Source organism: Hemitrygon akajei, chromosome 22 (assembly GCF_048418815.1).
Source record: "Hemitrygon akajei chromosome 22, sHemAka1.3, whole genome shotgun sequence".
NCBI lineage: Eukaryota > Metazoa > Chordata > Chondrichthyes > Myliobatiformes > Dasyatidae > Hemitrygon > Hemitrygon akajei.
This window is the reverse complement of record NC_133145.1, coordinates 29064163-29089648: the sequence shown is the minus strand read 5'-3', so window position 1 is coordinate 29089648 and position 25486 is coordinate 29064163. Positions and strand designations below refer to the sequence as shown.

At 39.9% G+C, this 25486-nt stretch overlaps 1 protein-coding gene across 1 annotated transcript; it reads right to left on the bottom strand.

Annotated features, from left to right (window-relative positions):
- Positions 1–3542: 3542 nt before the first annotated feature.
- Positions 3543–25486, bottom strand: metrnla (meteorin like, glial cell differentiation regulator a). The gene is made up of 4 exons (XM_073025896.1): positions 25056–25486; positions 22273–22658; positions 10110–10169; positions 3543–4328 (listed from the first exon to the last, which is right to left on the bottom strand). The coding sequence occupies exons 1-4, from the start codon at positions 25151–25153 to the stop codon at positions 4012–4014; spliced, it is 861 nt and encodes a 286-aa protein (XP_072881997.1). The 5' UTR covers positions 25154–25486; the 3' UTR covers positions 3543–4011.

Here is a 25486-nt window from a genome sequence, read left to right as displayed (position 1 = left end):
GGTCAAATGAAAAGCCAATGAATGAATGGCTGAGTAATCTATGCTTTATAGTGTTGATTATGGGAGGAATGTTGGTCAAACAAACCTCAGTGCATTTGTTTTAACCATGAAGTGAAATTATATACATACCAAAGCCTCATCCTTAGCATATTGTCGGCATTACTGACAATAAGGCTCTCAGTTAGTAATGTACTGAAATATCACCTGAAGTCAACCCATAATCTTCTGGCTGAGAACCAAGAGTTCTAACAGCTGACTATGACCATTGAAACTTTTGATGAAGGGAAAGGGTAACCCAATAATTAATTTTACTTATTTATTTAGAGATACAGCACAGAACATGCTCCTCCAGCCCAATGAGCCCCATAGCCCAATAACCTACCTATTTAACCCTATCCTAATCACAGGACAAATAACAATGACCAATTAACATATTAATCGGTAGGCCTTTAGAGTGTGGGAGGAAACCCACGCGTTCAAGGGAAAGACGTACAAATGCCTTACTGGCAGCATTGGAATGGAATGCTGAACTCTGATACCCCAAGCTGTAGTAGTGGTGAGCTAACCACTGCACTACCATGACTCTCTGTGTCCTTTATGTATCCAATAATAAACTGCAAATAATAAAACGTTGTGTGAAATAATAATGCAACTAAAAGGTGAAAGTAGAAATACTGAAATCTAAAAGGAACCTTCTTCCTCATTCCAACAAGCTTTCATTTTTTTAATATATATATATACCTTATTTATTCATAGGATATGCCAAAGCAGATTTTGCACATCTCCAAAACCCTCTGAATATGGGGCAGTTAACTATCAAACACACTTTCATGCTTACTTTTTTTATTACAGTCAAAACTGCTCATTTCCTGAGCTATTTCTGCATTGACTAAGATTTGCTGTAACATTATGAGAATCAGATGGCTTCAGATGTGAAAGAAGAACTAGATCCTTGAAATGAAGATGAGTTGGCATTACTTCATAGTACCTGCTTTGCTGCTATATTCCTGTTTAAACAGTCACACAAAACATGCCCTGTAAGTTATTTATACCAGACGATGTTCCCTTTAATGTGATATTATCTCTGCTCTGTGTGTCATAAAAAACACAGGCTTTTTTAAAGTTCAGTTTAGTTTCCTTGTCTCCTGAGCCCTTCATCTATAAATGGGGAGAGTGTTTGGTTTGGAAAGGATTCAGAAAGACTGATGTGGGGACAGAGGTATTTGGTTGGGTTTTTCATGTGGTGGGGTTACAAGTTTTCTCTTTGTTTTTTATGACTATGTTTATAACACTAACATATACCAACAAAAAAAATACCAACTGAACAGTTACTTAAAATTATTTTGAGGCTGCAGCATGTCTTCAACACGTAGTAGGAACATTAGAGTTGGACGTTTAGCCCTTGAAGCCTGCTCTGTTAGTCAGTTGATCTGTATCCTAAGCTCAGCCTCTCAGTTTAGCTTCACATCCTCGCTACACTTAGCTAATGAAAACATACCCTGAAAAGTCATCAGCTTGAAAGATTAAACCTGTTTCCTCTCCCAGTGCTTCACAACCTTGAGTATTACCAGCATTTTCTGTTTTTGAAAAAAAAACTATTGAGCTCAGGTTTAAAATCATTGGCAGAATTTGACATAGAACAGGCCCTTCAGTAAACCATGTTGTACCAGTCTGTTAACCTTCTCCAGGATCAATTTAACCCTTCCCTCCACAAAGCCTCCATTTTTCATTCATCCATGCGCCTGTCTAAGTGTCTCTTAAATATCCCAAATGTATCTGCCTCTGCCACCATTCACTTATAAGTCTGTGTTAACAAACTGACACCCTCCTACAAGTTTCTCCAATCACCTTAAAATTACACCTTCACATATCAGCCCTGGAAATAAATGGCTCTCTCTTCTATCCATGCCTCTTATCATCTTATACACAATTACCATTCACTGAACTTATGGGAGATCCAGACATGGATGTGTAGGAAGGTTTCCCAGTTTTTATCCTGAAAGACTTTAAAAAGTTTAAAACGCAAACTTCATATCCACAGTTCACCAATTCAATCAATTCTTTCCCCCATGATTTCCTATACTACAGGGAATATCAACCTGGTTTATATGTTACCTGTTCATTACCCAACTCTTGAAATTATTTTTAGGTATTTCATTTTTATGGTTAATTTCACTTTTAACAATATATAGCTAGCAGTTTAGAAGGCTCCTGATCATCACGATCCCAGGTACACAAATCGATGGAATATGGTCAAGTGCAGTGAAATGTATGCAGCAGAAATTGGGTGAAGCAGTTTAAAGGATGGGCAATGGACTGATGAAAAGAGAAAGCAGTGAGGTTAGTGTGTGGTGCAGAAGAAACAGCATGGGACAACTGGGAGCCAGTATGTCGGAAAGGCATTAGAGATCGAGACCAATTACAGCAGAAGACAGATGAAGCAACTGGAGTGTCAATATCTATGTTAACTTTCACCACAGTCCTGCATTTGGACATCCAGATCTTAACCCTGCCTGCAGCACTGTACACAGTCCAAAACAGAGCCAAGGATCTGGACACCCTGTGCTGGAAAACAGAGGCCACATCCCACTCATTGGCCTCTGCTTTCCATCATAACCAACATGCGACACCCGCCACCACCAAGTTCAGTGTTGGCCTTTTCCCTGTCTGAAGACTCTCCACTTCCACCACTGGGTGCCTTGGAACTGCTGTATTGGAGAAGCAGAAACTTTCTCCTGCTAAATGCTGAAGCTGCTGCTTGCAGTCACCTTTACAAACCGTGTATTCTTCCCACAAAACCAATCACGCCCTCTCACAATGTTTAGTGATTCACTCTAATACTCTACTATGAAATGTTTTTAGCACTCTTCGCTCTGTTATAAGCACTATACAATTTTTCTTTCTTCAATGCGATGGAACAAGGGTTACAGCAGGACATATCTTTCCCCTCAGAGAGATGTGTGTGCCAGCAATGCCATTTGCTTAAAATACTTAATATTTTTCCACAAGTTATCCGCACTGCTATTTGCACAGAACATTACTAATATGATACAGTTTGTCATCTGTAACAAAGGAACTGACCCAAGTTAAATTCTAAATTGGCCTATTCATCAATTGTTGATGAACTTGGCCTGTAATGGCCAGACCACCCAGCAAAACACTAAGACCTTGAACCCTTGTTCATCCTTGTTTCCTGAGGGCCAGATTGGGACACTCATGGTGACACAAGTGTGAAATACACCATGATCTATTGGCAGATGTTAGCTCTGGGGCAGTGAAACTGTTTCACCCAACAGCTATGTGGACCTTAGCCAGCAGCCATGTCAAGAACTCAGAACTTCTTTACGGAGGGAAAAAGGAATTTAAATGTGTCAAGATTTCAATTCAAGCTTGTGACTCTTCTGGAGTACTTTTTCCAGCTTAAGTTACAGTGCACTCCAGTTCCCTTGTGTATTAAGTACCTAACACATGTTCTATTATAGCTTACATCTTGTCTAGTGTCCAGTGCCATTATAAACATGAATCATTGATTGACAGTATAATCAGTTTGTATTGAGCCAGAGATAGTTACTTCTCTGGAATGATTTTATTACCAGTTTTAAGAGGGCTCACAATATCTCAAGACTTTACATTCTCTCAGAAACATTCTGTCTTCATAATTTTCTGTGTTACGAAATTCCTTGTACTGTACATCAGCATCATTACAAAACAACAGCTTCAGGCATCACTTTGAAAATCTGTACATCATATACAAGTTTATGCTACATTCATATTCTTTAAGACTTTGAAATTTATTAGTATTGATATTTTGATGGCAGTCTTGAATAACAATGATTCCAAGTCTTTTTCATTTTAGTTTAGTTGAAATCTGTAATGTTGCCTAGCAACAATGAGCTCTATTAAAGTGGCAGAATGCTTGGTTTCATCAGTACCACGTTTCAAATGCAGCGCACTATAAGATAGTGTTCCTTTTGATCTGGATAACTCTCATCCAGTTGTGGAAGGGTAGTATCAGTCTGTGGTCAACTCACAAGGTATTTCCCCTTTGTCTCTCGCTTCTTTGTAGATCCTTCTGAAGTCCTTATATCGGGGTGCACAGCCTAGTTGGACCTCACCAAAGTGCATGCTTCCTGTGAACAGAAAGTCCCCTTCTCCTTCCTTGACTCCACAATGCAGCAGTGTCTTTATATGTCCCAGCCATTTCCCACTCTTCCCAATTGGCTGAAATACTTTGTTCTTTTGTCTGTAAATCTTGTCTGCAAAGATATCTATCCTTGATTCTTCCTGTTGTTGATCATGTGACACAGAACGAATGGTTCCTCTGATCACTAGGGGAAAAAACAAAGGCAAAGTTTTCCATTAATAAAATACAAAGCTTAAAAACAGTCCGTTCATTCATTATGTGCTGTCGTATGATGTGGGCAATCGCGGTCTCCACCATGACTGTTCGTGGCAAATTTTTCTAAAGAAGTGGTTTGCCATTGCCTTCTTCTGGGCAGTATCTTTACAAGATGGGTGACCCCAGCCATTATCAGTACTTTGCAGAGAATGTCTGCCTGGTGTCAGTGGTCACATAACCAGGACTTGTAATATGCACCAGCTGCTCGTACAACCATTCAACACCTGCTCCCATGGCTTCACGTGACCCTGATCGAGGGGGCTAAGCAGGTGCAACATCTTACTGAAGGGTGACCTGCGGGCTAGCGGAGGGAAGGAGTGCCTTTGGTAGAGACCCATCTCCACCCCACCACCCAAAATAGGTCAGCGACAAAAATAAGCCATTTATTTTTTTCCCAGTTCAAAATCTAATTTCACTTTGGACATTTTCATGTTTAGGGAATAGCCCCTCCCTAAAACGCTTTCCAAATGTTTTTGTGTTTCTTAAGTGTAGCCCTTCTTCAAATTTCCTTTCCAATAATTTAAAGTGATGTCCTTAGGTTCCACGTTCCTAATTTAGTTTTGTTTTGGGTTTATCATTACATATTCTATGCAAATTTGCTTAAGTTCCTGTTCCTGACTCCTCATTGCCCATCTTTACTCACATCAGGTTATGTTGTTCATCTCTGCATGTCAAAAGCAAGTCCTCCATTTTCTTAATCATGGGAAGAATAGCAATTCGATGGAGAAAGAAGTAACCCATGGCAGGAAGTGAAGCTTGGTGACGAGACCTATCATGTGGTAACTCCCAGCTGGAGGGTGACTGACTTAATCACAGAATCTCTGTTCTGGAAAATACTTGTAAAGCATTCCCCTGACCTGTGGGATGTGTGCCTCATATGGATGTTACTGACAGTGCCAACCCTAATGATGCCTCGAGTGACTTGCTAGGCCAATTCAAGGTACAATGCACAGTAAACCGAAGTCGTGGATGGGTCTGGATAACCAAGTTCCTTCCCGGAAATAAATTATGCAAGTTATGACTCAACATTGAAGTTGTTGAGTCATTGAAAATGAGCCTCAGCTGTGAACTGTTTCCACAACCTATTTATTTTCAAGAGCTCTACAACTCACGTTCTCAGTATTATTTATATATTTATTCACAATGTCTTCTTTTGCACATTGATGTTTGACAGATTTTATGTTTAGGTTCATAAATTCTATCCTATTTCTTTATTTTACAGGAAATGCCTGCATGAAAATGAAAATGAAATGAAAATGGTGACAATAATAATTATACTTTTGACTTTGACTGGCTTTAGTGAACCAGACACTCACTGGAACAGGTCTTCCCAACCTGGGGTTCACAGACCCCTCCATTAATGGTAGGAGTCCATGGCATAAAAAAGGTTGGGAATTTCTGCACTAGACTATGTGATGGGTTTACAGTCATCCTTGAGATTAGTGGTTCCTATTACACAGTGAGTATATGATAGACTCGATATAACTGTTTTACACAGCTGCTGTAGGGGATAAATACTCTATTTATAAAAGAACACAAACCTCAATGCGTTCCATTAGGAAAAGTAACATCTGTACAGAATCAACAGAGAGAAGGATAAAGTCCATGTAACAGCAATCACTAATTGATGGCCCGTTTCTGTCATACATGCTATAACTGTAGACTGTGCTCAATTAGTTGTTATAAAACACTGAGATATTTGCAGTGGTGTGGCCCCAGTGGATATTGAGACCACTTAGCTTGGTAGTCTCCAACCACAGCTTGCTTCTTACAGCTAGCCTACAACCCTTAGTGCTGGCACCAACACAGTGTGAACAAGACCATTAATGCTCTTGTGTCCCACTGTACTGAAAGATAAACTGCAAGAAATGGGATGTACGAAAACCCAGTGCATACATTATGCACAAGCATGTGATATTTATATCAAATGAAAGGAGTTCAAGGAGGATAAAGATGGACTGTGGTAATATCTAAATTACAACTTGATATAAGATGTCTGCACACAAACTAAAGTCAAACTCAAACAATCATTTTAGCATCCGTGAATGATTATCAAAACATCCTAGTGTACCTTTAATATCAAATTGTACCTGATGTTGCTCATTGTCCAAATGCTAAAATAGAAAATTGCTGAGCTATTTTTCCCAAAAGAATAAATTAGCAATTTAATTACCCATGGAATGGGTAGGATGGACTCCTTTTTCAGGATTTACAAAATAGATTTTCAATTTGTTCCAGAACCTACTTCCTCTTAGCTTTTGAGCAGAGCTCAAAACTCGCAGGGTTCCAGCACAATGCATTCCATCACTCAGCAAGCCGTTCGCATCTCACCAGCGGGTGTTCATTGAGAAGCAGTAAAGCAAGATGCACTTTCCACTCTTTAATGATGCAGCCTAATGTGTACATGAAACCTGCAGTGTAAATAAAAGAAAGCAGAAAACTCTGCTTTTCTTCTTTTCCTTCCTGCAGAAGGAGTAAAGACAATGGCCAGTGATCATTCTGTGTCCACTTTGAATCCAAACCTCCTTTAAACTCTACAGCTTCTTTGTTCAGCATACAAAAGGTACAAACAATCACAAAGTCTTTCGTCAAAACAAATTATCATCATGTTAAATTGTGGTCTCCTAAATCTGAATAATTACTTTTATTCTTTTAAATTATTTTATTTGCTGTTCAGCATTAATTTGATTTTGATGCATGATATGTGGCTTATTTAGTTTGAACAATACTCTGATGTGGCATCTACTAATTTATCCTGGATACATTCAATGACTTTCCACAGCTCTCTGAGGTAGAAAATTCCTAATTCTTAGCACCCACCTTATCATTTTCCCTCAGAATTTTACACACTTCAATAAGACCACCTCTCATTCTTCTCTCCTCAAGGGGTTCAACCCAACCTCAGACACTCACAAATCAAACACAATTTCCTTTCAAATTTTTCTTCACTCCTCAACCCCTTCCTTCCAGGAATCAATGAGGTGAACCATCTGGGTACATCCTCCAAATGCAAGCAAATCCTTAAAAATGGAGACCGAAACCGTCTACAGTTCTCCAGATTGCCCCTCATATCTTGGGCTCCTTCCATAAAAAGTGAATCAGCCTAAGATATGAGGGGCAATCTGGAGAACTGTAGACGGTTTCGGTCTCCATTTTGAATCAGCCTCAGATTTCTCTATACAACAACATTTTGTAGTCTCCTGTTAGATTTCATCTATTCTTCTATCCTCATATTTCCCCACATTGTCCTCCATCTACCAACTAGTTATCCACTCAGTTAATCTCCCTGTATCCGTATGCAGGCTCTTTGTATCCTTTTTGAAGTTTCCTGGCCCATCAGTTTTTGTTTCATCAACACATTTGGCCACCATACAAAGCCCGTTGTTTCTAGCCAATGACGCAGATTATAAATCGTTGTGGTCCCAGTTCTAACTCTTATTTCCCACATTAGTTACTGACTGCCTATTTGACAATGACCTATTTATGCATTTACTACCCCTTTACTCTGCAGTAATTTTTACGTTGCACTTTAGCAATTCAAGTGCACTACGTCTATTGGTTTCCCCCTCAATCTGTCACGTTTGTTACTTCTTCCAAAACACTCGCAAATTAATCGAAAATTATTTCCTTTTATTTACTTGTTGAGATACAGTGTGGAATAGGCCTTTCCAGCCCTTTGAGCCACGCCACCCAGCCATCCTTGTTTTAATCCGAGCCTAATCACGGGACAATCTACAATGAGCACTTAACCTACCAACCAGTAGATCTTTAGAGTTCTAGGCAATAACAACCAACACATTCACCATTTTCCTGGGATACAGCCAGCAGATCCATGGGACGTGTTGGCCTTTGGCCTCTTATGTACACCCAGAACATTTTACCAGTGATAAAAGATTGTTTTAAGTTCCTCCCTCACCACAGCCCCTTATTCATTATAATGATACTCTGAGTGCTTAGCACCAAGAAGACCGATTCATGATAATTAATGTTCTCTGCTCTCGCTCTACATAAGAAACAGAAGCAGGAGTAGGCCAGCTGGCCCATTCAATGAGATCATGGCTGATCTGGTCATGGACTCATCTCCACCTACCTGCCTTTTCCCCATAACCCTCAATTCCCCTACTATGCAAAAATCTATCCAACCTTGTCTTGAATATATTTACTGAGGTAGCCTCCACTGCTTCATTGGGCATACAATTCCACAGAATCACCACACTCTGGGAAAAGCAGTTCTTTCTCATCTCAGTCCTAAATCTACTTCCCCTAGTTCAAATCTCACCTATCAGTGGAAACAACTTTCCTGCCTCTATCTTATCAATCCCTTTCACAATTTTATATGTTTCTATAAGATCTCTATTTCCCTTGTTAATTCCTACCCATTCTTTAAAATATTTACTATATCTATTTTTTAAAGTAGCGTCACTCAGCAACCCACCTATTTAACTCTGGCAGACAATTTACAACAACCAATTAACCTACTAACTGGTACGCTAACTTTATGCCCCCCTTACCCCTGCTTCTATTCCTCACTCTGGCCTTCTACCTCTTCTCCTCACCTGCCTATCAATTTCCCTGATACCCTTCCACTCCTTCCTCCCATGATCCACTCTCCCCTCCTGTCAGAATCCTCCTTCTCTAGCCCTTTGCCACTTATCACCTCCCAGCTTCCTACTTCCTTCTCCCCTCCCCCACTCACCTGGCTTCACCCATCACCTTTAGCTTGTACTTCTCCCTGGCCCAGACCCTCTTTCCCTGGCATATACCTATTCCGTTCCAGTCTCGGCCCAAAACATCGACTGTTTATTCATTTCCATAGACGCTGCCTGACCGGCTGAGTTCCTCCAGCATTTTCTGTGTTTTACATTGGATTTACAGCATCTGCAGAATCTCTTGTGTTTATACTCTGTCCTACAGTATAGCTATTGCAAAGGGGCCAATTTACAATGCCCACTAGTGACTTATTGTTTATTACCATCCACAGTGATTTTCAAGTCAGTATCGTCCCAGCAGTCTGAAGGCTGTAGTAATCACGGTGCCCTGGGAAGATGCAGTCTGCGGGGCGTACGAGCAGAAACACGCAAGACACGCTGAGCTGGCCACAGATGCCAGGCAGCATGGATGGAAGATGCGGATTTTCCCAGTAGAGGTTGGCTGCAGAGGATTTGTGGTTATTTCCACGGTCAGACTGCTGACAGGATTGGGAGCCCGAGGCCAGGCCCAGTGGCAAGCTACGAAAGAACTCTGGGAGGCAGCCGAGCGAAGCAGCCGCTGGTTATAGATGAAGAGGAGTGACGGTAGCTGGGCCCTAAAATGACCCATGGGTGGCCAGGTGTGATGGGGGGTGCACCAGGGACGCCAGGTCGCAGTGCTGAGCCCTTTGGCGGTGTAGTGGGCTTAAGCTGATGGAACATCTAAGAAAGGGGGTGCCCACCTGATGACCACGGGGAACTATATGCCACCATCAAGCCCCACCTCAAGATCTCTATGCTATGACCCGAATTAGGATCTGCTTATCAAAGGGATGAAACATCTAATGCTATGAGCTATAACTCACCATTACAACATCCTTTCTTAACAGAGCTAACCCATTTCCTTTTACTTCTGCCTATTCTTAAAAAAGATGTCAAATACTCCGAATATTCAGTTCCCCTTATGCATTGAAAAACAGTGTCACTGAATCATTGTCAAAATGATTGACAAATACACTTACCCAGATCACTGGTGCAGGCAGCAAACAGGAGTTCCATGTCATTGCACGGGCGACAAGAAGCTAGAAAGAGAAAAGAAGCAGATTAACCCTTGAAGCTCTTTACAAATAAAATGCAATTGCTTATTTATCAGCAAACACTGCCTTTATATTCCAAACAGGCGATTCAAAAGGAAGTTTCTCAATACACGGCAGGGAATATTTTATCTCAGTGTGCTTTTTAATGTGATATTCCTTTTCTCATTATGTTGCTATATGGGTGGGACGGTGAGGTTTCTGCACAAGATGAAAGCAAGTTGCAGAAACCTGCAAAATTAGTCAGCTCCATCATGGGTACTAGCTTCTGTAGTATCCCGGGCATCTTCAAGGAGCAGCGCCTTAAGAAGGTGACGTCCTTCATTAAGGGTCCCCACCACCCAGGACATGCCCTCTTCACACTGTGACTGTCAGGAAGGAGGTACAGCAGCCTGAAGGCACACACTCAGCGATTCAGGGACAGATTCTTCCCCTCTGCCATCAGATTTCTGAATGGACATTGAACCCATGAACACCAACTCAGTACTTAAAAATTTTTTTGCACTACTATTTTAACAACTATTTAATATTATATATATATATATATATATATATATATACACACACACACACACATAATGTAACTCAGTTTTTTTCTCTATATACTTATTTATCATGTGCAGTATTTCATTATACTGCTGCTGTAAAGTTAACAAATGTCATGACATATGCCGGTGATATTAAATCTGATTCTGATACAGAAGTATTTATGAAAGCAACCCACCCAAAGAACGTGAATTAGTAACAACATGCCAAAGAGACCATTACCAACGCCCCATAATTGTCTGCCAGCAAAACCTAAATCTTAGATTAACTGTACAACATTTCACTAGCATTAACTGTAGGTATGGAAATGAATTCTAGTCCTGATGAAGGTTCTCGGCACAAAACATCAATCGTTTATTCCCCTCCGTAGATACTGCCCGATTTGCTGAATTCCTCCGTCATTTTGAGTGTATCACTTAAGATTTCCAGCATCTGCAGAATCTTGCATTTTTTAATTCTACACTACTGTGTTGCTCCCACATTAGTACTATCTAGATACAGAAAGCTAAACATTCAAACGGAAGTGGTCATAAAGCTGTCTCCTGATTAAGGGTTTTGGCCCGAAACGTCGTCACTACCTCCTCCCATAGATGCTGTCTCGCCTGCTGAGTTCTGCCAGTATTTTGTGTTTTTATTTATTTCCAGCATCTGCAGATTCACTCGTGTGGTCATAAAGCTGTGTGTATCTACCATTTCATTATTTTTTGAATGTCTTCAAAATAGACATGTTTTCACTAGATAGCCAGTGTAAAAGATACTCAAAGAATCCCAGAAATTCTGTTCAGGAGAATTCAAAAACGGTACATACATTTCCCTTCTAAAAAAAATAGAAGGTTCAGTTTCCTTAAAGGATTACCTGATCATTCTTATATCATGCCAACTTTGAGCAAGTTTTGCAATGTGCACCTTCATTAGAAACGAATAGAATTATTTGTCTATGAAATGAACTCTGACATTATGAAATCGTTTCCTTCCTCCACTTATGCATGTAGTGAGTTTGCTCATTGGACACTTCACCAGATTACTAAATGGGCTCTAGTTAACTTGTGAACCTAACAATAGATTTCTAATCTCTGTCAGAACATGAGAAGGTAGCAAATGCTTCAATGCGGAGAGATACTGTTTCTAGAATGCCAGAGTTAATAACTCAAAACATAAAGATAGTACAAAAGTTTAGATTTAATCAGCTATATTAATATTTCACAAAGCTCCCTATTTAATGAAGAGGTCAGGAAGAGTTAACAGAACAGAATAAGTGTGTATGTTATTCATCAGAGATTTCAATGAAGTGCTGTGCAGCTCAGTGAATGAAGATATTACATTTTCTAAAGATGCAGAAAAAAAAGCATATATCCTTAATTCATTTTCAAGGAATGAAAGAGGCCGCTGTGATCTCCACACGTTTCCTTGAATGAGCCAAAAGGCAAGCAGATAACAAAACTGTTTGCATTCCTCCTCTACAGCCCCCAAATTAGAAATCGCAGGAAGGTAACCTTGGCTTCTGCACAGTAAATAAAGTAGCAGATCATGAACCTCCGAAGCATGGACACTTACAATTCAGAGATGCTTCCAGAATAATGTGAGCATTGTCTCAAGTCCAAAATTGAATTTTGCTGAAGATTACTTTACGGATACTGACAGCATCCTGTGGTAACCTGACTCAGGCCCTAACCAATGCTCATGAGCCAGTGCATTCACTGCTTGACAGAAGGATGTAATTACACCATTCTGCACAAGCCAGCACTCATGTTGCACCTGCTTTGAATGACCTGCCCTCTGAAGCCGGTGTTACTGAAAGTACACGATGCTGCTAACAATAGGCAGCACTTGTTGGCCAACATACTTCATGAGTAGGTGATCCCAAGGGGCAGTAACTACTCATCATCAGAATGCCATATCACCCTCAGCAGCTCATTCAGATTCCTCAACCAGTGCGAACTAACAGGTTAACAGATCTGCAGAAAACACCTGCTTATCGATAAAGCTACCTTAAAAATTCACATTTCTGAATATAAAGTAGGACACCATTTTGTTCAATTTTTTCCCAAAAGCAGTCTTCTATTTTTAGCATGTTACTCTCCATGTAAAGCTGATCACTTTAATTCTCAGATCTGTAGGATTAGAAAGACTGGTTATTCAGAAGGGTAAAATAACAAACATTTAAGAACAGTGATGCTCTGCTGAAAGCTATTATGTTTAAGATCAGGCATATTTAAAATTGATGTGATACAGCATCCAAACTCATGAGAGCATTGACTGACTTCTGATGATGTATTTGCAAAATGAATTGTCCGTTTTGACGAAGGCTGACAATTAATTCTTACTTCCCCACTTCCACTACAGTTCTCAGAGATTGTTTAACAATAGATAATGGGACATCAGACAAGTTTAACTGCTTCAGACTTTACACTCAGCTCATGAATAATCATTCCCCTTAGCTCCCCACGATACCAAACTAGATCAATGCCACCCTAAAGCCAAGAGATATGACAAATTTCAAAAGAAATGCAAAGCTATCATTCCACTTTGTGGCTGCAGATTGCCAAACATATTCCAAAACAAGCCTAAAGAAAGTATCCTGTGGTGAGAAATGTTCCCAAAATAGAGTTCATAGTATAGAAATAAAAATAATGGCTAGTTCCTGCCTGGAACTTTACTGAGATGGCCTCAAATTCAAGTTGAACTCCTCTGGAAACTTTACTGAATATGACTTTATGTCACATTTTCTTAGAAAACACTCAGGCAATAGAATCTGTTTGCTCTTGAGGCAGTTCCATTAATCACAAGCACAACACCAGTCCCATTTATATCCATTTAATCTATTCTCACACATGCCCATCAACAGCACTTATCTTCTACCTACACTGGTGACAATTTACCTCATAACCAATAGATCTCCAGCAATATAGCATGAAACATAAGCAGCTGAAGTGGAACCCACCAGTTCACACGAACAACATCCAAACTACCCACAGACAGCACCCCCCCAGGTCAGAATCAAACCCAGGTCATTGGAGCTTTTAAATAGCTTTTTAAAAGCTATTATTAATGCTTTTTGAGATAGTGATTTAGATGCATATCATATTTTTTACTGAGTTAAGTATTGTATGTAATTAGTTTTGCTACAACAAGTGTATGGGACATTGGAAAAAAGTTGAATTTCCCCATGGGGATGAATAAAGTATCTATCTATCTATCTATCTATCTATCTTGAGACACTGTGTCCCACTCAACTGTGCCTGAACAGAGGGCACAAATTCTTTTGGATGCCCACTTTTAACCATGTTTTACAAGCACTGCACTACTGAAAACTCAGCTCAAGTCATCCCTTCAATTTAATCCATCGTATCAATGTAAATATGCATATTAACAGTCACATTTTGGGCAACAGCAACGTTGTGTTGACAATTTTCAAGTTTTCTATTCAAAATTACAGTACAAAATGTGCTCAGGACTGACTTCCTGATTACCCTCGTCTCTGGCCACAATTATGATAATCGAATTGCTTTTGATCCCAAATTTCCAATTTTCCCCAGGCATGAACCACTCACCACTATCCCATAGCCCCTTCCGACCCCCCCCCCCAACACTTTAAACACCACCTCTTTGCTGGGTCACCTATGACCAGAGGCCACTTGGTCAAAACAGTCAACACTTAGTAAGCTACTAGCCATACCCTGCCCGAGCCATGAACTTCACAGGAACTGGAGAGAAGGAGGAGAATAATATTGCTCTGATCAACTTCTGTGTAGTAACTAGGGAATTAGTTTGATGCCATCAATTAAGGTGATCAAAATAAAAATCTACAGTGCAAAGCAGCAAATCCTGATGGTTGCACATGCAATCACTAAAAAAAACACTAACTTAAAATTTTGAGTCCAGTTTGTTAATTCCTACACGCTCACATGGCATCGCAATGACTATAAGGACATTCAGCCAAAATTATAAGTGGACAAATCTTCTTAGTCTTCACATCAGGACGATCGCATATGCAAGAGCAATTGTTCAGGCATAGAAAACTACTATTTTATATATGCACATCTGCAAATTTGGTTTGCAAAAGGTATATGTCATGATCAATTTGCATTAGGGAACTGTTAATTAAGTCATAAATAAGATTTGCTTCAAAGATAGTGACTTAATTTAACTTACCTGGTCCCAATTTCATATTGTTTGATGTTGAAAGGCAAGTACCAACTTTAAAGACATTATAAAAGATTCCTCAAATCACCGTTTGCCATTACTATTCAAAACAAACACACCATTAATTTTAACTGCTGCCTCTGTCCAAGTAAACAGAGGTCTTGTTTGTACAACAGCTGTAAATCTGTGGCTGTTCTGAATGAACTGCAGTTGCCAGTAAAACTTTGCTATCCAAACCCTGTGGGACAAGTGACTCTGAATTTTAACCCAAGGTAACAACTTCCGATTCCAAATATCAGTTTACGTTGTACATCTGAAATAGGACCCTGGGGAGTCTAATCTGAGCACTGGCTTGGAACATGGACCAAGTCAATGAGGTAGCCTCTTTATCAGAGAAGTTACAAGCAAGCCTCTAAAATAAATCGCTATACACCTCCAACTTAACAAGGGGCCGTGACAAAATATAGAATTCAACAGCAGTTAGATAGAATTGTCAATCTAAATGAAATGGTGGTGGGTGAGGAAGCTCCAAGCTAGGTTTTTGCCACACTAGTAGAAGCACTGAATATGCAACTATTGGTTTGGTTTGCATTATTCAAGATCACAAAATAAAGCACGGGGTCAGCCAGTTACAACACTCGACAAGAGATTTCTTCACCAGAGGCACATGAATCTCTGGTATTTTCTACCCAGAATTGTGAAGGCTCAGTTGCAGACTGATCTTATGACACAGATGAACAAATTTCAGATAACGCAGGACTAAGGCATATGGAGGCAGAGCAGGAAAGTTGTGCTGAGGTAAAGGATAAACCATGATCTTATTGAAAGACTAAATGCTTCAATTTCTTGTCCTTACTGTGGGGCGTCTCCAAAGTCAGATTTCACCCCTAATCACACTCATTGGAATATCTGTGCTTGATGGCAACATCTCAAGACCTTAAGCATTGCAGCAATACACGTGGATGCTTAAAGCTGTTCAGACAATGAGTTTTGATTAACTTAATAAGAGGAAACGGTTTCCTTTGGCAAATGGAGCAGCCATCAAAAAGACACAAATTCTATTGCCGGTGCAAGTTACAAAGATAAGGCTTAGATCGGAAAATACTTCCCCTTTTTCTTCCAGCCCTTAGCATCTAAGTGACAATGATCATGATTTCGCTCACACTTCAGTCTGTCAAAATTAAAAATTACTTAGTCTCTTTTGCACACGAGGAAGTTATACTGTATCAGAATTCATAAATGTTTTAACACTGCCAAAAATATTTCAGGCTTGTTACATCTCAGCTGGAATCCAAGTTTCAAAATAATGTTCCGGACTTATTGCATGTAACTCTCACGATGAAAACTGTAGATAAATTGTCCTTTGAAATGCATTCTATAAAAAGAGTGAGTTTTTATATAGTCCCTCTAACTTACTCTGTGATTATTAACCAATCTTAACTTCATCTTAAATGTCCTGTTGAAAAATTAACCAAAGTAATCAAACAACTGAGTATTTGTACTCAAGTAGAAGAAACCCAATCAAATTTAACAATGACTTAACGGGCATTGCAAATATAGATGTTCAGGGTGGAGAAAGGTGTGAAACATCAACTAAACTTAGAGTATGTTTTCTAGAAAACAAAGCTGGCTTGCTCAGCTAATAAGGCAAAGGCATAAAACTTGTTTTCTTCAAATCAACCCAATTGTGAAAAAATAATTAATCTTCACCAACTTACTGTCTGAGATCACAAACAAAAGTAATTGCATTCCACTATGTACAGTACCTCCAGAGTACTTCTAACAACCTACGTGTTACATTACTAAACCTATACTGCCAAAGACATTAAAATGTTTAACCATCGGCTTCTGATATGCTCTCTGCTCTTGCAAAATCAAAACAAACCTCAGGACATTGTTAAATGACCCAAGTCTAAAGATATTATCACAAGGCTTAAAAGCTGACTGATCATTATCATCATCATCATTATTATTATTATTATTAAGATTATGCATCAGTTTATGGAGTTTTATTCTGGGTCAGTAAGAAGGAAAGATTGAGTAATAAACTAAAAGAAATGTTCCAGCAATACACTGGATCGAAGAGTTCAGAGCTGGAGTGTAGACTGCTCAGCCCATCACAGCTGTACTAGCTCTTTGAATAAACTATCAAGTGAATCTTTATTCCCAATTCTTGCCTCAAATCCTTTCAGTGATTCAACAAAAATATTTACTTATTACCCTTTTTTAAAAAAAAGTTGAATTCTATCTCACTTTATTGCTTTCTGTTATTGAGATGGATTTAGATGTAGGTCTGTTACTTACCAGTAACGGGAACAAAATTTTCCAGTTACCTTTGCAAAACTTTCTACACACTTATCATTGAGTCACGGTTATCAGAGATACACCATGGAACAAGGCTCTTCAGTCTATCACAATGCAGCCATCAATAAACCATTTATATTAACCCCAATTACAGTTGCCAATTAACCTACCAACCAATGTGGGAGGAAACTGGAGGAAATTCACACACAGCCTCAGGGAGAGCACAGACACAGGGCCAGAGAGCGGGATGGAACTTGATTCTCTGGAACGGTGAGGCACTATGCTGCCCTTAACATCCTTACTCTAACAAAAAACTTCTGTAACTTTTAGCACACACTATTCACTAGCATGTTGTAAGAAAGAAGCACCAAAGACTTAAGAACTCTAACCAAACTGGAGCCAATGAAGATGTAGCAGATAAAACATTCCAATCTCAGCTTGCTTGAAAATTCCACTAGGATTTTAACCATGAGTCACTGAACTTGGTGAATAAAGTGATTCAGTGGAAAACATAACCACAAAATGATTAAGTTCCCACTTTGTTTTTGGATTATGTAAAACATTTTACCACAAAGCCCTGTGAAAAGCAGCCCATTTAAGTAGTCACCATCTTTCAGTAAATTCAGTTGTGGGCAGGTTGTACTTAGAAGTTACCAATTATACACAAAGTAAATTCAAATGAAAAAAAACAGGGTAGCAATTAAATAGGACATGATGTGTTAAAATAAAACACAATTATGGCCTTAACCTACCATTACTTGACAGACAACGGTTTGTGATATTTTATACTTGTTCACATTATCAACTGATCACCAACTTAATCCTTATAATAGACTTACTACCAGATGCGCTTATTGAGGCTTCTTCTTTTTGATTAAATTGTACATGGGAAGAGCTGGAATTCCAAGTTTCAAGAGCCCTTGCCATCTGATGCAACTTTCTTTCTAGTAACACGCACACAAAATGCTGGAGGAACTCAGCAGGCCAGGCAGCATCTATGGAAAAATCTTTTCTCTTCTTTCTGGTGTTTGGTGAAAATTTCGATAGTATACAGTATTTCTTCCTTAACTACCACAAAAGACTCTCCAACCAAAATATACTACATCAGAGAAATCCCAATTATGATGAAAGCCCCATATTGTCCTTAGTGATAGGATGGAAGGATTGGTTAGGTTCCCACCCAACACTGATGAAAGTTAGCAATTGACATCCGAGGAGTGAAAGTAAGGAAGAGAATAAATAAACCTTCATTTCTGTAGCACCTATCAAGTCCTTAAGACATCTCTAACTGTGCTAGTGATATGCTTTCACAGTTCTTCCCCATCTTGGGAAGTCCTCAGGATCAGAGGTAACATGTCCCGCTCCAGTTCAGTACATTCTGAGAAGAGTGATGAGGCCAATGTGGGACTCACAATACAAGACCTGCTTGATAGGACAGGTAGGTGAATAGTTTGGGTGTTATACTCCTGCCCCTATTTATGCAGGGCTTCTCAGAGCTCAGCTATTGGATAAAAGGTTCACAGTGTCAACCTGAATAGCACTCTTCTTCTTTAAGTAGCCATTGGTCAGAGATTTCCAAAACTTAGTGGGAAGTTTGCACTTTTTCCAAAGGAGGTCCATGGTTAGCCTTAAATCTTCTGCTATCATCTTGGTAATATCTTCCTGTGACAGAGCTCTGAATTAGAATGCCTGTTTTGGGAATCTGGTATTGAGAATGCAGCAAACTGCTGCACAATGGAGTCAACTGCATGCAACTACCGCCTCATTCCTGGAGATGCTGCCCTGCTAGATGACACGAACATTGATTTTCCTTATCCTGGCAAGTGGATTTGTTGAATTGACAGTATTTGTTGCAGTTATTCTGCGTCTATGAAATCACAGGAACTGCCTGGTAAGCAATGAGCATTTCTTTTTTACCGTGTTTAAGTGCTAGTCTTCAAGCACCCTTTCCCTCACACAGGTGTACTGAAAGAAACAGCTAACTGTTGTTGATATCTGTCTTCTTGAAGAGAGAGCTCCCAAAAGAGTGGAAAGATGTGCGTTTCCCCCCCCCCCCCGACTCCAGTCACAGGATTCTTATGACCAAAGGGTGCTGTCATGCAAGCGGTGGATCCGCGGGGAGGGTGGATGACCTTTGTCTTGAAGTGTAAGACACACACTCACATACTTGCGTGAATGAGCCCTGTCTCTGAATGCCTGCATATTCAAGGAGGTCTGCATTTGGCAACTCAAGTGACCATGCAAGCGAATGATGCAAATCTAGAATGGTGGGGAATTTCTGCAAGCATCCAAACTTGAGAAGAGTGTCTTTAAATTTACAGAATCACAGGCTTTAGTGAGGAGAAAGGCGGCCATGGACAATGGTCAGTGCTGTTGCCTGCATTGCTCTTGAAGCTGTAGCAAAGTGAATCACCTTCAGAGGATGGAACCCACAACTCTTCAACCACTGCTGATAACTTTCCTTATAGCAGATGGCTGTGTCTCATTGACTGGGATAAACGGACAGCCTGACTGACGCCTGAAGGCCAAGGTCCAACAGAAAACCTGTGACCTGAAGAACAGATGTTGTCAGAAAGAGAGCAGTGGCCCAACATCTCACTGCTAACCATGAGCCCTCTCACAGCACACATCATAGTCCAGCCTTGCCACCATCCTTGACCAACAAGTTGAAAAAGCTCTGCCTGATAAGCCAGGCCTCAGGTGATGACGTATACCTGTTTCAGTTCCAAAGACCGGCAAGGAGGAACTTCAATTAAAAGATTCATCACCTCATCTCTGTGGGAAAGGGGGGGCATATCAGAAGATCTCAGAGATGCAAATAGTGTCATGTTTGTAATGCAGGTAAATGTGGTGCCGAATCTACCCTGTGGTGGACCTTAAAAGTGGGCATGAGGTAAATATGATTAACTCACATTGACCAAATTATAGCTGTTCCTGACAGCAAGGGAACTTATTTTTTGTAACTGTCTCCTGTAATAAAAATGTGACCATTAATAACCACATTAAGGTGACAAAACAAGCAGAAGGCTGATGTGTTGAAATTCAAAAAAAATACACATGGTTTAACCATCTTCCGAGCATTGGCAAAGAAATAATGAGCGGTTCCATACAAAAGATTGTAAATTCTGTTACAGGTACTTTGGTATAAGCTTAATAAATGTTTCATATTGAATTTAATTTGAATTTACTTTTCCAATGTGCTGCTCACCCAAGAGTTTACATTAAAAACAAAAGAAATAGGAGGCCATTCTGCCTCTTATACCTACTCACCCATTTCATATCATGGCTGATCTTCCACCTCAAGCCACTTTCTGCCACTAATCCCTGATACCTTTCTTTCTTTAACACCACACTTTCTTGAAAGTTACCCATCACATCGCCTCTGACTCTGCAAAGGCAGATCTTAGTTCTCAGATATAGACAGTGGCTGATTCAATTACATGGCCCAGGATGGTCATCTCATTGAGCCCACATTAAAACTGAAATGATTGGAAAGCATTTTACAAGTTATATTAATTATACCATGGCAGGTCTGTGTATTACGAATACTTAAGATCAGCTCTCAAATGGACATACGATGAACTGAGAAGCTTCCCACTTTAAATCTGGTTCTATGAGATACAAACAGATGTCAAGAGCTACGTTGAACAATTTATTCATTTTGGAATAAAACCATTTCAAGCTGCTTGGCAACAGCTCTAAATAATCTTCATTTCCTGACTTGGATTAAATAGCCCCCTGTACTTCAGACTTCAGAGCATATTGAGTACTCCTTTCCACACCACGTGAATTAGGAACAGAACATTCATTCCCAAAGTCCTCCTCCCTGTTCAGATACCATAAAGAAAGTACGCAAAACTTGTCTTTGCTCAGTGGAAGGGCAATTTATGTAAAGTAAAGCATACAGTCATCTGTGACAAATATAAGTTACTGCTTTTGAAAACAGCAGATGCAGAAAGCCAAGTTTCCACTTGGAAGCAATTTTCCTAAAGACTTACTATTTGAAACAAGTTTATGCTCGAACAATTCATCCATTTATGTTTTTTTGTAAAATTGACTGAATTTCTAATTAGGTTTGTGCAGGAAGCTATTAATCGTGTGTCATTGTTGAAACACAACCGGTTTGACCAGCAATGACTTCAAAACAGTCTGGTGTGAAAGCGCCACCTATTGGTGGGTGACAGAAAGCTAAGAAAGTGACTGATGCACATCATCTTTAACTTATTTTACAATCAATTTATTGATCTCTTTTCAGAATTACCCCACGTACTGGCATTGCAATAGGTAGCAGTGTCTCCATACATATTACAATTTATTGCAAGCTTATTCTTGTCACAATATATTAATAATGCATTTGATGATGCATAATGATACCCAAGTTTGTTGTTCTTTTACACAGGAGAATAAAGACAAGTGTGCAAGAGAAAATATTTTTGTACTTGATATCCTCAGTGTCAAGAAATGCAAGCCAGTCCTAAGGTTTTGTAGAGGTCAGCGTGTTAAACCCCATTTAACCCAAGTAACAAATCAAACAACAAATCAGTTTTAAACCCACTCAATGGAGTGACCAAAATTATTTAAGGTTATGTATTGCAGTAAACATAGTGGGTACTCTGATTTTGCCTGGCACTCCTTCACTAAATGAACCAGATTTATTCAGTATTGCTGGTTGAGCAGTACCTGAATGTTATATTTAATTTTTCACGCACAGTCAGGCAAACGAACCTTGCTTTTGAGTTTTTTCATGTTCCTTCAGCATATTATGTACTCAAGTTAGTTATCTCTGTGCAGCTAATCCTGCAATACCAGTGGATGCCATTCTACATGACTCCACAATTCAAGCTATCTAAAACCTCCAGCTGAAAGAGAAAAGCTGATAGTGAGGCTAAACAGAGTAAATAATTGAAGCCAAAAATAAGGTTATCCAAACAGCCCATCATCTGTTTCCATATCAGTGTTAACTACACCTGAATATAATCACACAAGCCATGATCAAGAGTTACGCCCAGTCAAGACTGTGATAAGATAATGATTCTTTCACCATTTATTATCCAGATTCCAAGTAATTTGCAACAGAAATCCTGAATATATGACTTACCTGGTGCATTGTGTAAATCTGCAACAGTCCTATCTTTAAATAGTTCATACTGAAAACCAGTTATTTTTCTGCTTATGTCCATCTGAGGGGTGGCCTGGATAAAGAGTGCCCCCTCATCCATGCCAAAACAATACACTTTGTTTGGGACCTGGTCCTCTTCAGTCACAAGTAGTTTCAGATCACCAGCCTTTTCTAAATAAATATTAGCTCCCTTGGAATCTTTGAAAGGCTTAATGCAGACAGTCAAATTTTTGTAAGATGATGCTAGATTGGTTCGTAAATTAACCCTCAGGGCTCCAGTAGGGTACAACCATTCCAATGAACCTTCAGAACAGCGCAGATACACCTGTTCTACATCTCTGGAGTGAGCATTATGCGTTAAACCACTAGAAGAAAAACAAAAAAAAACAGAATTAAAATCTACACAGTGAATACCTCTGGGTAATTTCCAGTGAAGATTTTCTTGTAATAATCCCTTTACATTCTTTTTTTAGTACCTCAAACTGCAATGGAAGAGAGAATCCATTAGTACTTAAGAGTGATTTTAGAGAGAAGCACATTAGAACAAAAATGAACTGAAGATAACAATGCCTTTAGTGGAATGCATCCAACTTGCAAAACCAAACTACCTATTATGCATTATTATGGATGGCTCTCTCAAAGAAACAAAATAACTGTTGCTCTTGAACTGGGTTTTATATATCCTAGGTGACCATTTTGATCTCTATTCTTTTGGATCCTGCATAAACAATAGAAATTTTGTGATTGTTTTTCAAACCATCATAAGCCTTCATCGTCCATTTCAGAAATTAATGATTCAATCAGTCAGTATATTTTTCCTCAAATAAATTTTCATTTGGAATTTACCAGATCACATTGGCTTTTACATAGTATATAGTCTACTATTTGTAACAAAATACATTTTGAAACACTTAATTCTTATTAATTTTGAAACTTTCCTGTCATTTTTGTGGATCCAGAATACACTAATAGCAATTAACAGTACTGGAATGATGCTATTGTATGAACCTTTGGTATGTATATGTCCAGTGGTCAGGTTGGTTTAGATTGTTTACATTTTTGGAATAAGTGAACTTTTTTAAAAAATCAAGTACAAACAGCTTATCTTTCCAATTAAATTGGCAGGGTATTCTCGTCATATTGCAGTAATCCATATTTAAGTGGTCATTATTTTGAGTTGATTTATCTCATGCTTGTAAACGCATTGACAGATAACGGGTCAGTTTTCATTAGCTTTGGCAAACTTTTCCTGGGTAAAGTAAACTTGCTTTGTCTGGAGGACGTCTCAGACCTCCCAGGATTTAATCACCACATGTCAAATAATACCTACAAGCACGCACAAAGGCTTTGAGATGAGCAAACAAAATAGCTTCGATACTTGACTAATTAGCATGAAAATAATTAGTTGGGATTTTTTTTAAAAAAAAGAAAAGGCTGGAAAAGATGGCAAAAGTCCAAATATTAGTATTTTGCTTAAAATGCTACACCTTTCATAGTAAGATTTCTATCGTGTTGCATTAACACACACCACAGGAATTGCAGTATTTTCCTATTAGGTTATAAAAGCAAGGCTCAACTTTGGATGAACCACATTTTTGAGAACCACCACAGCAAAAATAAACGATTCGGTTAAAGGTTTAATAGAAAGGGGAGCGTTGGACTTTTCTGTCACTTCAGTTCTTGCTCTCCACGGCACCCATAGGTGACAGCTCCCTCAGAGATCTGGTGTAACCTTTTTTGGCATTCTGTTCAAGTGGACCTCCGTTAAGCCAGCACCCCTCTCAACATCCGCACACGATGAACCCTCCCAGGATCGGAGCACTGTACTCAAGAGCCGGTAGCTCATTGAGAGATCGCCAATTTGTCTGTCTTCCAGGCAAAAGCTCTTGGAAACAAACTGCCGTTCTGTGTCGTTATAAGAGAATCGATGCTGCCTGCGCCTTCGCCCTTCAAAACAGCACTTACTCACGGTGGCATCTTCACCCAGTGAGTCATGTGCGTGAACAGAGTTGGGAAACGGCAGGGTTTCACTGAAACTTACATTAGAAAGAGGACTTATGAATACAAAATTATTTTAAAACGTACTTAAAACATACGTATAATCACAACTCTGCCACCTTGTAAAGTCTTATATTGATCGAAGTTTTCCCATTTAAAAGGCTTTCCTAGTTAAGTAAACATCAGGTGTTAGTTTGGAAGCGATGGGTACGTTCCTTCCAGAGGGCAGAGGGAGTAACTTAAGGACCGAGAGTTAGTTTCCCCTGCTTTTTACTTTGGAACTAAATCACAGGATAGAAATAGCTCATTAAACTCATGAGGTTGAGATAGTCTTTCGTCCGATTTAAACCAAACCTTAAGTAGGAACTAAAAACTCTAGAATTTTGAAGAAAGTTCCAATACTCCTCGCTGATAACTCGTTAAATGTTTTATCTACCCCCCCAAAAAACGCTCCGGGGAACATGTAATCACAGCAAATCGATATGCGAGCACATTTAAAAAGTGTCACAAACTCAACAGCCAATGCAAACAGACCGTTTACAAACACTGGCCAGATCCGGCACCGGTTTGGGGGTCAATACGTCCTCTCGCTTATCCCCGAAAGAACCAACACGGGGCTACTGGCGAACCACAGGAAGACAGGCTAATCGTGGCGTTCCGGTACAGGTCCGGGAGGGCTGACCTCTACCGCGGATCTCGCGTGTGGTTTTGCTCGCTCTCCCCCCACCCCAATCTCTCTCTCTCTCTGTCAGGTTACTGCTCACCTTCCTTTCCAACTGCACTGGTTGCTGGAGGGCTGCGAGGTGGCCGCTCTGCAAACCAAGAGCACCGCGATCAGCGAGTCCAACACCGCGCTTAACATTTTCTCCTCTTCTGTTCCGATGGCCAGGGGAGAAGGTGGTCTGAAATGAACCTCGAGGACTGGGCGCTGCGTCTCTCTACATTATTGTTTGGGTTGAGGAGTGTTGTTGTCGCAGCGTTCTACTCTCGGAGCTGAGGCATGACAGAGCATCACATTTCCTCAATGCGGCGTTTCTGTGTAGTAAAGACTCCCGGCTCCACGTCACGCGGCTGTGTTGCAGCTGATAGCCAGCCCGGCCAAACTGCGCTCCGCCTCCTCGCAGGGCTGCCGCCAAAACGAGACTCGGATCCCACACAAAGTGCTGGAGGGACTCAGCAGGTCGAGGGACGTCCG